The sequence below is a fragment of the Mirounga leonina genome, unplaced genomic scaffold (assembly GCF_011800145.1).
Source record: "Mirounga leonina isolate KUSES-001 unplaced genomic scaffold, KU_Mleo_1.0 Mir_99, whole genome shotgun sequence".
Taxonomy (NCBI): Eukaryota; Metazoa; Chordata; class Mammalia; order Carnivora; family Phocidae; genus Mirounga; species Mirounga leonina.
In genome coordinates, this window is record NW_023270971.1 from 3,158,984 (window position 1) to 3,173,834 (window position 14,851).

General features: G+C 35.5%; 1 protein-coding gene across 1 annotated transcript in view; it reads left to right on the forward strand.

Moving 5' to 3' along the window:
- The window catches only part of LOC118006809 (NADH dehydrogenase [ubiquinone] iron-sulfur protein 4, mitochondrial), a 117,362-nt gene that overhangs the window by 95,194 nt on the left and 7,317 nt on the right, over nucleotides 1–14,851 (forward strand). Inside the window, exon 4 of the mRNA XM_034999610.1 lies at nucleotides 1,080–1,153. Within this exon, the coding sequence (XP_034855501.1) occupies nucleotides 1,080–1,153 (74 nt within the window). The remainder of the gene's footprint in view (nucleotides 1–1,079; nucleotides 1,154–14,851) is intronic.

Here is a 14,851-nt window from a genome sequence, read left to right on the forward strand (position 1 = left end):
CTTTAAAAAAAAAAAAAATTACTGGATTGTATTTATGTTGACATTTCTGTTCTCAGTATAAACTATCAACTGAGAAATCATGTGTGCTTTGAAAAGGAGGGATCAATATAAAATTATTTGTTACTGGTACTAATGCAGCTAACCAATGTGAAGCTTTTTCTTACAAGGTGGGGGAGGGAGTATGGTAGGAATACATATCATTTATAGGGATCTCATAGCAGCCCCAGAACAGTAACCATAGTAGAGGACTAAAACTTCAGTAGCAATAATTTGTAGATCTTCATTTCAGTGAGGGCTACTTCCTGTATATTCTCACCTGTGTATATCTCGTATCTTTCCATTATCCATATTACTTCCTAAATCTTACTTTTTTACTTTAACATTTCTAAACGATATTTCACAGAATGTACCTATATTTGCCTTTGAGAGATTCATAATAAACATTTGTAGCAAACAGTGTTTTTACCTTTTTATAAATGTACTAGTAAAAGTGATATTTCTGAAATTATGTGATATTTTGTGCATTTTGTGAAGGTTCTGTGTAGACTTGTAAACATTATCACTATCCTAGATTGAAGAACTCAATTAGATGTTAATTCTTGGAGCTTAATTTTTTCATGGGGCCATTATGCTTAATTATTGTCTGTAATGATGGAAGGTTCATTTAGATGTTATTGCCATCTATTTTTTGGGGTAATGATGGTACCAACAATTGCACTCACCAGTAAATTTCTTGATATTAAATTTGTAAGGTCCATTTGAGAATTCTGTTGGGATTTTTTTTTAATTCAATTTAATTTTTAAGAGTTGAATAAATGATTTTATTAAGGACTAAAAATTGCTGAATGTCTTTGCAGTTACAGATTTTTAAATTTGACAGTACAGGTTAGAATAAACTCAGGTTAACACAGGAAAAGATATTCAAAAAGTTAACAGTTTTAAAATAAGGTATTTCATCAGTAGTATACTTATCTGATACTATAGCAGCTATTTATTTTCTGAACATTTTACTTTATGCTTTTATTTTTTTTTACCCAAAGCTTAATGTTAAATCCTGGAAAAAAAATTGTTTCTTACAGGGCTGATCCCTTGTCCAACATGGTTCTAACCTTCAGTACTAAAGAAGATGCAGCTGCCTTTGCAGAAAAAAATGGTATGTTTGGTCTGTTTTTGTTTTGCTTTGACAAATGAAATCAAGATAGGATTTTATGTTCTTGACCTTAATCAAAACCAGTCAGGAATATAGAATTTGAGTTGAAAGAAATCCTGTAGTCTAAAATCCAGTGGTTTTTAGATTTTTTTTATACTACCAGAACACCTCCCCCCTCCAAAAAAAATCTAAAATGGAATGCCCACATAACATGTAAAAGCCAAAATGCTCTAATTAGAAGTAGAGGCAGGGAGTAAAACTACTTCTGCTCCTACCTTGTTCATGGCTCCCTCTGCAAAATCACTAATACATTGTTTTTAAACTGTATTTGAATGTCTCATAAAGCAGCCTATTCCAGTTTTGAGACCTCTGTTTCTTTTTACTTTGATCCAAAATCTCAAGTCTATAATTCTATGTAATAGCTCTTTATTTGGAAAATAGTTACCATTACCTTATTCTTAAATTTTCCTTAAATTACCTTACAGTTCCTTAAAGTACCTTAAAATTTCATGTAAGCCTAGATGTCTGTGGGCCACTTTTCTAGATATGGTGGGTATAGTACCAAGCATAATCTCAAAGCTATAATTAGATTAATGCAGCCTAAGAGAGTATTAGTTTTTGAGATAGCCACCTAAAACTGTTGTTTATATTGATATTCCTATCAACAAAAATACAAATTTTTTTTTCTCATTTTCTATTAAGCCATGCAACATGGTAGTGAAGAGAGGCTTTGGAGTCAGTCCAGTCTGAATTCTGATCCTTATTATGCTCCTTGGAAGCTACATGATTTTGGATTAATTTCATAATGGACTTAATGTTTTCTCATTGTTGAAGTCATGATACTTAACTCATAGTGTACCTAGTCTAGTACCTGATACAAAATAGATACTTACTGTTTGTTCTGACCCTTTCCTCTCTCCATCTGATATTTCTGCTATTTTTCCCTCATGGATTTACAAGCACTGCTGTATGTTTGTACCTAATGCATTCTTCTGTTCTAAATGGTCAGTTGAATTTGAATCTAAATTATATGAGATAGTGTCTATTTAAGTATATTTTTACTTTAAGGCAATATGTAAATATAAAAGACTATTAGTGTTATATAACATATTTGACATATAAATGTGAAAGCTCCATAAAGGTTATTATCTAAGATACTTGCTTTTTAAATATTTTACTTTTTATAGCTTATGATTAAGAGTGTGAAGCCAAACTGCCTGGGCTTGGATCCATGTTGGTCTTTTACTATTTGTATGTCTTTGTGTTTCCATTTTCTCCTGTGTACAATGGGCATTGTTATGAGGATTGAATTAGTTAATAGAAGTGTTTAGAACATAGTTAAGTAAGAACATAGTTACGTTATAATTGTATATAAGTTTATCCTATTCTTTTTAGACTTTAAAATCTAAAAAAAAATTTTGTAAGTGAAGCTCCTTATTAAAACATGTTCTTGGCAGTTTCGAAATTTCTTAATTACATAATTATTCTCAAAGTGGTCATAGTCTTTAAAATATTAATTTGATTTAAATTAAATTGTTTTTTAATTAAACTGTAATATAGCTTATCAAAAACAGTTCTATTAATGTTTTCCATCTTTGCAGCCTACCATATTTCATGTCTGACACCTTGAAAATTATTCATTTGAGGCCTGCAATGTGAGTTTAATAACAGGAAATCTAATTAAATTGTTAAATCTCTGGTTAATGTCTAAGTGGTCACCAGGACTGCATGACTACAGTTGCTATGTGAATTGCAGGTGTGAACTAGCCACTGCTGCTGTTGAAATTTCTGCCTCCCTGGGAAAGAAAACTGAGGAGCATTATCAAAGTCAATAGACAGTATAACTTGAAAAAGCTTAATGGACAGTATCTTACAATACTATAGGCTAACAGTGGATCAGGAATTTTAACCTACATGTTAGTCACTGCCTTATCCCCAGCACCAAGCATAATACCTACATAATGGACATGGGATATGTGGTAAAATTACTTTCTAAAATACATTCCTCTACTCAAGAATTTGAAGCCAGTCTCATTCCTGGGAGAGTTCTCACTGATTATTCCACCCTTGAATTCACATAATACTTGTGATCTGCCTCATTTATTTAACATTCAGCATTATAGATCATTATATGTAAAGAGACTTTATGTATAAAGTCCTGTTTCTCTAGTTACTGAGGCAGTGAGGCTAAGCATATCATTGAAATGGTACAGAATCATGGGGTGGAAGATCTTTTCCAAATTACCCACATCTTATCCATTCTGATTTGCCTCTTTTGGGTAGGTGGATAGGATGGGGACATTCAAAAGGTTTCCCTCTCCCCCGACACCTAACATCATTTTGTTGTGAGCTAATGCTGTTGAAGGTTGGGTGAACCAATGTTCTGGTTAGTGAAAGCATTAGAAAAAAATGGTTTAGAAGTTACTAATATGTAACAACTATTGGATTCAGAGACTAGTAACTAGGGTTCTCATTCCATAACTGTCTGCTTTATAGATCTTGAGCAAGTCACGTTTCACTATACTTAACCTTTGATAAACATGTCTCTTCCTCTTTGAAATGAGAAATTGGATTGGTTAATACTCAAAAACTATAGACTTAAGGATATTAAGCTCATGGGCCCACGTATATTTTTATTTCTTTACTTTGTAGCCCAGTAACTTATTATATTCTCTAGAGGGAAAATGTTTTTGTTGATATAGATGATTCTGTGTTGATAATAAACAAAAAATCTGGCAAAAGTTATCCATTTAGGAGTATTAAATGTTTGCCTTTCAGTAGTGTCAAGAAACAGGAGGTTGGGGTAAAGCTGCCTCAAAAAAAAGATAGTTCGTATACTCAGGGACTATTCTGAAAATGAACAACTTACACCTTTCATCCCCTTCTTAGGTTCCTTGTTTTCCTTACTTTTAAATGGTTTTATTTTTATCTTTTTATGATTTATTTTTTATTTATGTATTTGGGAGACAGGATGAGAGAGAATGAGAGGGGGTTAGGGTTAGAGGGAGAAGCAGACTCCCCGCTCAGCAGGGAGCCCGGTGGGATGGTGGGGACTAGATCCCGGGACTCCAGGATCATGACCTGAGGGGAAGGCAGTTGCTTAACCAGCTGAGCCGCCCAGGCACCCACTTTTAAATGTTTTTGGTTTTTTTTTTTTTTAAAGTCATGACCATCATTTCCCTTGACAAAAAAGGGAATCTTTTATTGACATAAAAGATTATATTATAGAGAATCAGTACAGTGAAGAACAAGATTTTCAGATTCATTTGCTTCCTAGAAGTTTTTAATGCCTTCTATTACCAGACTCAGGTAATAAGTATCATCATCACAATGTTTTTCATAAGTACTAAGGCCAGAGTTTGTCACTCTACTAAGTGCTTTTCATTCGTCCCATTTAATCCTCACTGAAACTCTTTGAAGCAGGAACAATTATCCCCATTTTGTAGATCAAAGAAACTGAGATTTTAGAGACATTAAGTAACATTAGCTTACAAGGTCATTATACCTGTAAGTGAATGAACAAGTTTTATTTGAACACAGTTGTATTCATTCATTTATGTATCGTCTGTAACTGCTCTTCAGCTGCAATAGTAAAATTAAATATTTGTAATGGAGACCATAAGGCCCCCAGAGTCTAAACATATTTTCTATTTGTCCATTTACAGAAAACATTTATTAACGCATGGTCTAAACCATTGTATAAAAATATATATATGCACACAGTCTTAATACCAAGACCCTTTGTTCTGTGACATTTTTCTAAATCCAAAATACTCTTTATGCAAACATCTTGAAGGGCCTCTGCTTAAGAGATACTCTTCTCAACTGATATTCAGAGTTCTTCACAGGGGCACCTGGTTGTGGCTCAGTTGGTAGAACATGCAGCTCTTGATCTTGGGGTTGTGAGTTCAAGCCCCACGCTGAGTGTGGAGATTACTTAAAAATAAAATCTAAACAAACAACAACAACAAACAAAGTTCTTCACAATATAAACACATCACTGAAGCACTGACCTAGCTTTATTTTACTATGTCCCAACTCTTTGTCCTGCTCTTATCCCCAGGCTTCTGTATTTTCTTTCATCTACAACCTTACTCATGTTGTTCCCTTTCTCATCCTTATTCCTGCCAAGAACTACAACCTAGCCTTTAGAATACAGTTTAAACATTAACTCTTTCCTGCTCCCTTTTCTTATTCCCCTTTCCCACCTCCATCTCCCACCCCTTACTGGATGTGCTTTCTCTTTAACTTACGCAATTTTTTTCTTTCTTATAGCTTTTATAGTACAGTTTTGTATTTTTTGTATTGCATTCCATCAGACACTCTTGTTGCTGGCACTGGGTGGGGATCAGTAGTTAAATAAGGCATGTCCTTGTACTCAAACTGTAATATTTTATTCCTCCTACTGGATTATAAGCACCTACATGGAAAAAACCACCCAGTCCCACTCATCTTTTAATGTGCTCAGTAAATATTTGGTGAGTTTGAACTGTACATTTAGTGATGTTATATTCTCCAAATCATGTTTTAAACTTTTTAAAAATCACTTTAAATTAATTTGGTTACTTGTTCTGTCTTTCAGAAGAAGTTACTTCCCTCTAACTGGAAATCTGGAGAAAGAAAATTATAGAATGATTAGCAGTTTCTTATATTTTAGTGTGTTTGTAAAATATAACCAATGTTTCTCTGTCTAATGTGGTGCTTATCCTGAGTTTATTAACAGATAATCATAAGTACACTGGAATATACTTGTTTATTTCATAACGTTGGGGCTGTTTTCCAAGGCATAAGTTATTTGTTCTAAACTCTTTTTTAAGGATACAGAGGCCTAGAAATTAATAAAACAAACAAGACCAAGATCACTCACATAGCTCTTAACTGATAAGGCCCAAGTTCGTAGATTCTAAGTTCAGTATTTTTTATATGATACTATGCTGCTAGTAGATCTTAAAAAAATCATCATTATGATGTAGGAAATGGTTGGGGTTCAGAGCCATGGCCAAGAAAGAATTCTTGAGACATCTTTGGTGTAAAAAGGTGGTTTTATTAAAGCATGTGGACAGGACCCTTGGGCAGAAAGAGCTGCACTGGGGTTGTGATGGGTGACTGATTATATACTTTCAAGTTGGGAGGGGGTTAGGGACAGCACAAGCCTCTAAGGAATTTTGGAAACAAGGTTTCCAGGATCCTGAGGGGGCTAGCTATTGTAGGAAAAGGTCATTTATTACTGTGTGGTAAAAACTCAGTCCTGAGACCCTTCAGATATGTATCAGTGGGCCATATGCTTGGAGGGTGATTGCTGAGTATCGTGGGGGTGGGGGTAGAGGGAAAGGAAGTTTTCAAAGGAATTTTTATATGTTAAAGAAGACTTACAGGATCCTGGGGGGTCGGGATAAGATTGCCATTTGCCTTTAGCAAAGTGTCAACATGAGGCATCTAAGCTCTGCAAGGAAGGTCACTCTGTTTCAAGGACTTGTCAGTGGACTGTAGGCAGTAAGGAAATTTAATTTTTTTCTTTTGCCTTTGTTTCCCACATCAGTTAGGTTAGCACTGTCCAATATGGTACCCACATGTGACTGTATAGCACTTGAAATGTGCTGTAAGTGTAAAATATATACTGTATTTCAAAGACTTGGTATAAAATTATCTAAAGTTTCTATATTGATTACATATTTAAGTGATAATATTTTGGATATATATTGGGCTAGGGAAATATGATTAAAATAGATGTTACATACTTCTTTAGTCATTTTTTAAAGTGGCTACTAGAAAATTTAAAATTATACTGGGGCACCTGGCTGGTTCAATCAGAAGAGTGTGCAGCTCTTGATCTTGGGCTTGTGAGTTTGAGCCCCACGTTGGATGTAGAGATTACTTAAATAGATAAATAGATAAATAAACAAACTTTAAAAAAGTAAATTTAAAGTTATATGTGATTCACATTATGTTTCTGTTGGACAGCACTGACCTATATAGTACTTAGCAGTGCACAGAATATACATCCTATACATATTCTAAACATATTCTAAATATTTCACTAATATATATTCTATAGTGAATATAAGAAATATGATAGCAGGAGAGGAAGAATGAAGGCGGGGAAATCAGAGGGGGAGATGAACCATGAGAGACTATGGACTCTGAAAAACAAACTGAGGGTTCTAGAGGGGAGGGGGGTGGGAGGATGGGTTAGCCTGGTGGTGGGTATTAAAGAGGGCACATGTTGAATGGAGCACTGGGTGTTATACACAAACAATGAATCATGGAACACTACATCAAAAACTAATGATGTAATGTATGGTGATTAACATAATAAAAAAAAAGAAATATGAAAACCTTATCCAACTTTGGAAACTTCACATTTTATATTTTTGAGAAACATAGTTCTATTCTTTATTCTTACCCGGTATGAATCAAGGATAAGTGGAAACTCTTATGTTACATGTAATATAATAATGAAATAAAATAGCTAAAAGAGACCTATATTATACCACAAGATCCCATTAATCACCCATTTTTCATTTCTTAACCATATAAGGTATTGTGCAGGTTCATCTTTTTATATAAGAATTTTATGTAAGAATATATAATTTCTGAGACTAAAAAGAAGTTCTTCCTGCTATTAATAACTCCTGTAACTACCCCCTGCTTCTGTTTTGCTTAGGTCTCTCTTCTCACCATATCTCACTTTTTCAGAGGGCTGATTCTGTGAAATTAGGGGGTGGGAAAAAAGATTGAATGCCCTCCCTATGGCTTTTCCCCCTGCTCCCTACCTTCCACTCCCCCAAATCTTAGTTCTCAACCTCCCCCAACATACACACTAAGTAAAGAAAATATAAATACTCTGTGTCTTTTGGCTTTAACCCCAGGGCCTCATCCTGAAGGTCTCTGTTTGAGCTCAGCAAATATTCCAGAGGAACTCTTCAAAGATAACCTTTCTTTGTAAAAAGAGAAAAGAGTATCTGAGGTTTCCTCTGAAATGTAGATGAACCTCACTTTAGTTCTTTGTGTACTGAAAAGACCCACCTTTCTCACCCATTGTGGCTTTTGTCTTTCCTAGTGTTTCATGATAGGGTTGAGGGCGGGGAGGAGAAGGAAGCTGCATCACGGAGAGAGGAGGAGTAAGATAGTTGTGGAAAAATGTCGATGGTAGAAGGCTAGGACCTACTACCATTTACATGCTAATGAAAACCAGAAATGGCCTTTTCCCCGTTTGATCTGATTTGAAACTTTGTGACTTTCCTTTGGTAGGTCATTTTACCCCCTGTGTTTTTCTCGTTGTTGTTAGCTGTAAAAACTCTTTGAAATTCTCAAAATAGGGGAGGGTTTCTTTCAGGAGTGGGAGGATAGAGGATAAACTGTGAAACTGCGTTCTGTCCATAGTGGGTCTATTGGGGAGGAAAACCCGCCTCTGAAGTAATAGAAGGTAGAAGCTCCAGGGGAGGAAGCAGACAGGTCGAGCCCTGGATTCAGGAAAATAAGGAGGTAATTGGAGTTTGCAGCCCAGGACTTAGAATTATTCCAGAAGTAGACCCAGCAGCAAAGTCTGGATTTCCACCTAACTTAAACCTTCTAATGAGGGCCTCAACCTCACATTCAGTCATCTGTTAAAAAGACACCTTTGTTTCGAAAGCTAAGAATCAGGACTCCTAAGATATAAAAATTTGTGTTAAAGGATTTTTTTTATTCATGTGATATAAAAGAACTAGGTAGATGTTATAACCAGTTCAAAGTAAAAGTCAAAACAGCACAAATGTATGTGGAAAAAAGGAATGCAAATGGAGACAGATGGAGGTTTTGTGGGGGAGGGGCAGTTAATTAAATCACTACCAGTGGGACACAGGACATAATTTGCATATCTATCAGTCATACAACTTAAAAAGAGATAAAATAGCTGAAAGACAAGGAATTACGCTGAAATCTGATAACCTGGAAGGGAAAGGGCATACTATAGATAATGCAGTTTTCTACTGAAACAGAATTTGTTTCTACTCTTCTCCTTTTGTGATTAAAAAAAAAATCTCAAAGATTATTTATGATCACAAAATATTGGGCTAGTATTTGGCCTGAGTATTTATTTAGGTATAGCAAGAATGAATAATCTGCAACTGTAGGAGAGGATAAATAATTTTCCCTTTAACTTTATAGGTCTTGACTGAGACCCCCTATAATTAAAAGATGTAACCAAGAAAAACCAACAGAAGTTTAATAACATGTATACCTCCTATATACCCGGGAAAACTGATAACTCCAAAATGGCCCTTGCCACCACCTTAAATACCATCTCCAGATAAAGACAAAAGATTTGGGGAGCGGGCGCTCGGGACAGCCTTGGGAGGTTATTAGGCAAAGCACCATAAACAAGGGTATAATTTGTTATGCAGACTTAATTCCAAGGCTTTTCCATTGGTTGAATTTCCAGAGTTTTAGTCATCCTCCTCTTCCTAGTACTGAGTGGGAGACACCTTTACAAATGGAGATTTCTCTTATAAATGTTAATTTCCCTCATAAAAGGGCACTTTCTTCATTTTTGGAGATTTCTCTGTGTTTACTGCTTTTTGAAACTTAACCAGCTCAAAATCCTTATGCCTAAAACGTGTTTTTTGGGAGTGGAAGTTCTGCTCTTTACCACATAAGCTTTCTTTAAGTTTGCTTTGCTGAAATTTTTCATAAGGAATCTCAAGACTTTTCACAACAAATAACTTTCCATCAGATTTCTTCTGTGATACCTATTAATTTGGGCAAATTTTTCCTCCCTTCTTAAGGTCCCTAAAATATCCTAAGATCCTCAAAGAAAGGTTCCTTACCATCTTGGGGAACTTTGTAATTTGTTAGCCTGGAGCCATGCCACTTTCCTGGAAAGATTTTGTAAACTTTAGTTCCTTAAAAGTGTCTGGTCATATCAATGAGTATCATTGTCAAATATGTCAATCTAGGTATGGCCCTCGTTGCATAACCATTGTTAACACTTATTTTCTAATAAAAAGGAGGACATACTGAACATGTACAAATAACTATATTGCCATGAATATAAGAATATTCAGCAAGGGTTCCCTAATTCTGTAGGGGTCATGCAGGGAGACTAATCATTTACAAATGATAACAAATTTTAGTTTACAAAACACTGTCTATTAAATTGTAGATACCTTAGGAGAAAAGGGAAAGGACTTCCTTAAATGCCCAGAAAATAGAACATTGAAACAATATCAGAAATACTCCAAACAGAAACTACATTCAGCCCTCATTAGTGCATTCAGTCCTATATAATTCTTGTTTCACTGGATCATAAATTTATCTGCCGCTCAACTAGAGTTCTGGAAGTCCTGACTCAGTCCACTAGTGTGGTCTTAGAATTATTATGCCATCATAAGCCTATACCCAAGAATACCTAACAGTCCTCCTCCACAGAGCTCTCAGGCTGTCTTTATTGAAGACAAAGCACTCTGGCCTGAACTGATTTCAGGAGCTTTCAGGGTAACATCAGAGTAAAACAAACAAATCTATCCCTAAATGATAAAAGATTTAAGATGGCTGTAATTAACATTATTGGTAAATTTCAGAAATGAAATATAAACAGTCATAACAAGAATAATGCAACTTAAAGTCATACCAAAAACATTATATACAAAATATCTGTAATATTAAAGCCTGGTTTCAAAGAAGACAGTGAATGTGCATCTAACTTATAAAAATGGATGAACATATTTACAGAGAAATAATAATAATCCTGAGATGTAATATACCCTGAATGTGCCAAACATATAGTAAGAATATACCAGAAATATGTTAAGAAAATCAAGTAAAGAGATTCAGTAAGTCTGGGGAAGGTCCTAAACATTTGTATATTAATAAAACTCCATTGATTAGTGATATGTATTCCCAGTTTACATATACTGGCCTAGAAGATACGAGATCCAAAGTACAGAAGATGCAGCCAAGTTGTGTTTTTAAAGATAACTGAAATTGTGTTTGATAACCTACACTAATATCGGACAAAGCAGTACTGGGGCTCTGATAAATAAAACATGGACAGTGAGGGCACTGAGAATGTATACTTAGCACATAGCATAACTATATTAGTAACATTTTACCCATATAGATTTAACCTCAGGAGAGCTAAGCATCTCTTCTGACTTGATAGCTCTTATAGTACCACTCATCAATAGTATCGTGTCAAGTAAACCTAATTATTTTCAGTATCTCTCTTTTCATGAGGTTAAAAGAATACATCCTTTTGATAGTCCCAGAGGCCTTCTGGGGAAATCTTGAAAATAGTTTTAGGTACAAAGATAATCTGAATCTTTTAGTTTACATTTAGGCTGCTATTTTGGGGAGGCAAAAATTTAAAAATGTCAGTAGATTTGCACACTTAGGATAGGAATAGGATCGTAGGTACTAGACAAACAGTACTTGACTGTTCATTTCAAAGGGATGATAAAACTTACAAACGTAAAAGGTAACATGACTGTAAAGATCCTGAGCTCTTAGGGAAGTCATTAAGGACTTAAAGTCAGCATATAAGGTTATTCTGGCAAGCCGCAGAAACTTTGAAATCTAGGCAGATTAGACAAAAAGAATAACCCTTCATGTTGTAAGTAGAGGCAGTAAATAGTGAACTAATGAAATAAGCCCACCTAAACTGAGCAAACTTTGTAAGATTTTAATACATTTCAGAGCTTTTCAGATTTTTTGGACATAACTGTAAGGCAAATAAAGCTTTGTTTTTGCAAAGCTTATATAACTTTCAGTATCCATTCAGGTTTTGTCTTTCACCATTCTCTTTCTCATTTTGGACATTTACTTTAGGACCTAACTGTGGAGTGACCCGACCTGATAGGGTGGCCGCTGCAGTGCGGGAGGTGTAAGAATTCACCCAAAGCAGAACAAACGGTGGGCAAGATAGCAAAGGAAAAACTGGGACAAGGGGCTAGTGAGGGACCAGTTATTGGCAGAGTGAGGGAGTATGGAATTTTCCCTTTTTTGGTAATCTTTGGAACTGTGCCTGGTTATAATTGGTCAGTTAGGGCCTGTGGCTATTTCCCGGTAGGTCGCTTAGTGAGCCTGTTTGCATGCAGCTTGGTGGTCACTCTGGGCCCCTTTACCTTGATCAGGTTTCTGTTGTTCAAGTTGGTTGCCTAAAAGAGGCCTCTATACTAAGTATTCCCTTTTTCCGTTGGTAAACAGAAACACATCTCATTACCTTCCATACGAAGTTATACCTCTTTGCCACTATTGCTCCTAGGAGAATCTCATATATATTAATTATGTCTTTTAACCAAAGTTAACTCTGATTTCATAGAGAAAACTGAGAGCTAGATCATTGAAAACTGTTACACACTGATATTTAAGTAAACTAGCAAAACTTACAAATTCACCTAACAACTTTCTACAACCACATGCAAGACTCTTTATAGTCGGACTTCTCCAAGTGGCAAAAAAGAATGTGTCCATTAACAAACCCAAAGATACAGCCTCTCTGTACCATATAAAAACACGAAGCAAAAATATATAAACTTAAATTTTTGCTTAGTAATCAGTAGTTCAGTATTCTTAGAAATGATCTAAATATCTAATAAATACCCATTAACATCATCTAAGCTTTTTTTTTTTTTTTAAGATTTTTATTTATTCATTTGAGATACAGAGAGAGAGCACACGTAGTGGGAGAGGCTGGGGGGAGAGGCAGAGGGAGAGGCAGAAGCAGGCTTCCCACTGAGCAGGGAGCCCGACGTGGGGCTTGATCCCAGGACCCTAGGATCATGACCTGAGCTGAAGGCAGAGGCTTAACGACTGAGCCACCCTGGCACCCCCATCATCTGAGGTTTTAAGTTAACCTAAGATCTTGGAAATTAATTTCCAAAGTGACATACTACAAAACTTAGTTACTGTTAAAATTACCAGAATGAAGAATCATTTTGGATAAACACAAATTTATAGTTTTTAGGATTATAAACATTAAACAGAAGTAATGCTAGCCTATTTGATCAGTAAACTTATATAAGTTTAGAAACAACATATTGAAATAGAATAAAGATCTGTGCTTGGCATATTTAACACTAATAAACTAAAGAAAATACAGCTTTTATTAAATAAAAATTATTAAATTTGTTTGCCAAAGATCACCTATATATATATTTTTTAAAGATTTATGTATTTGAGAGAATGTGTGCGTGTGCATGTGCATGTGCACATGCCAGTGGGGGGGGGGGTGGAGGAGCAGAGGGGGCAGTGCTGAGCTCAGATCCTGATGCAGGGCTCAATCCCACAACCCTGAGATTACGACCTGAGGCGAAACCGAGAATTGGATGCTCAACTGACTGAGCCACCCAGGCACCCCATAGATTGCCTATAATATTATATATATATATATTTTTTTTTTTTGAAGTATTTATTTATTCATTTAAGTAATCTATATACCCCATGTGGGGCTCGAACTCACCACCCTGAGATCAAAAGTTGCATGCTCTTCTAAGCAAGCCAGGTGCCCCAAGATTCACCTATGTTATTTGTACTTGAATTCTTAAATGTTCCTTAGGTCTTTAAGAATTTTTTTTTTTTTTTTTTTTTTGAAAGAGTGAGAGTCCCAGCAGGGTTGGGGTGGGGGCGGGCAGAAGGAGAGGGAGAGTATCTCAAGCAGACTCCCCGCTGGGCCTAGAGCCCACTGGGGCTCAGTCTCACAACCCTGATATCATGACCTGAGCCGAAATCAAGAGTCTGATGCCTAACTGACTGAGCCACCCAGGCACCCCAAGAATACCTTTTTTAAATCTGGCACATTAAGACTATTTAGAAGTTGAATTTCCTTGATTTCTAAGAACTGTAGGAATTCTTATACAAGCACTTATTTTTTCCTATAAGCTAATCAAAATAGAGCCTAAGAGATTTTACAATCTTAATTCATTAATGACATGTAGAGGTAGAAGAACATTACCCATACATATATAATGAGAAGTAAAGACCCTTCTGAATTAACAGACATGTAGACAAGACCAGTAGTCACACAGTTTATAACTTCAGTTCTAAAATTTCAGTCATGGGTTAACAGTTAACACAGAATTATGTCCATACTAAAGAGCTGTTCTCTTCTCAGTGAGTACAAATTCATTTGTTTGAGCTCAAATAGACTGCAAAGACCAATAGACCAGATTTTCTGTTTTTTTTTTTTTTCATCCTATTTAGAGAATAGCTCTCTAAAACCAATTCCCAAACTTAGCAGAGAGCAAAGTTAAAAATAGAAAACATTGAATCAGCAAAATTCTCTTATATTTGCCTCTTGGGGCCAAGAAAATACATACCTGAGCTTAAAATAAGGTATACCACTTCTGGTGAAGAAGTTTGCCAGGCTTTGGCTGGTGGATCTATTAGGTGTCTCAGTGGGACTTCCAAAATTGTGAAAAGAATATTTCCTTAAAAAGATAAAATCATGACTCTAATACATAGATAAATACATTTTTAAGAATTTAGTTTACTCATGAAATGAGGGAACTAGGTGGATGTTATAACCAGTTCAAAGGAAAAATCAGTAAGGCACAAACTTATATGGAGTAAAGGAATGTTGAGATGAATTACAAGTGGAGACCAAACTGGTTTTTCCAAAGGGGGTGGGGAAGAGTCACCAGGCAGGACAGAATTTATATATCTGTTAGAGTTGGTTCTTGTCACTCATGGTAGTTATGATCTCTAAAGTCACAAAAAACACTA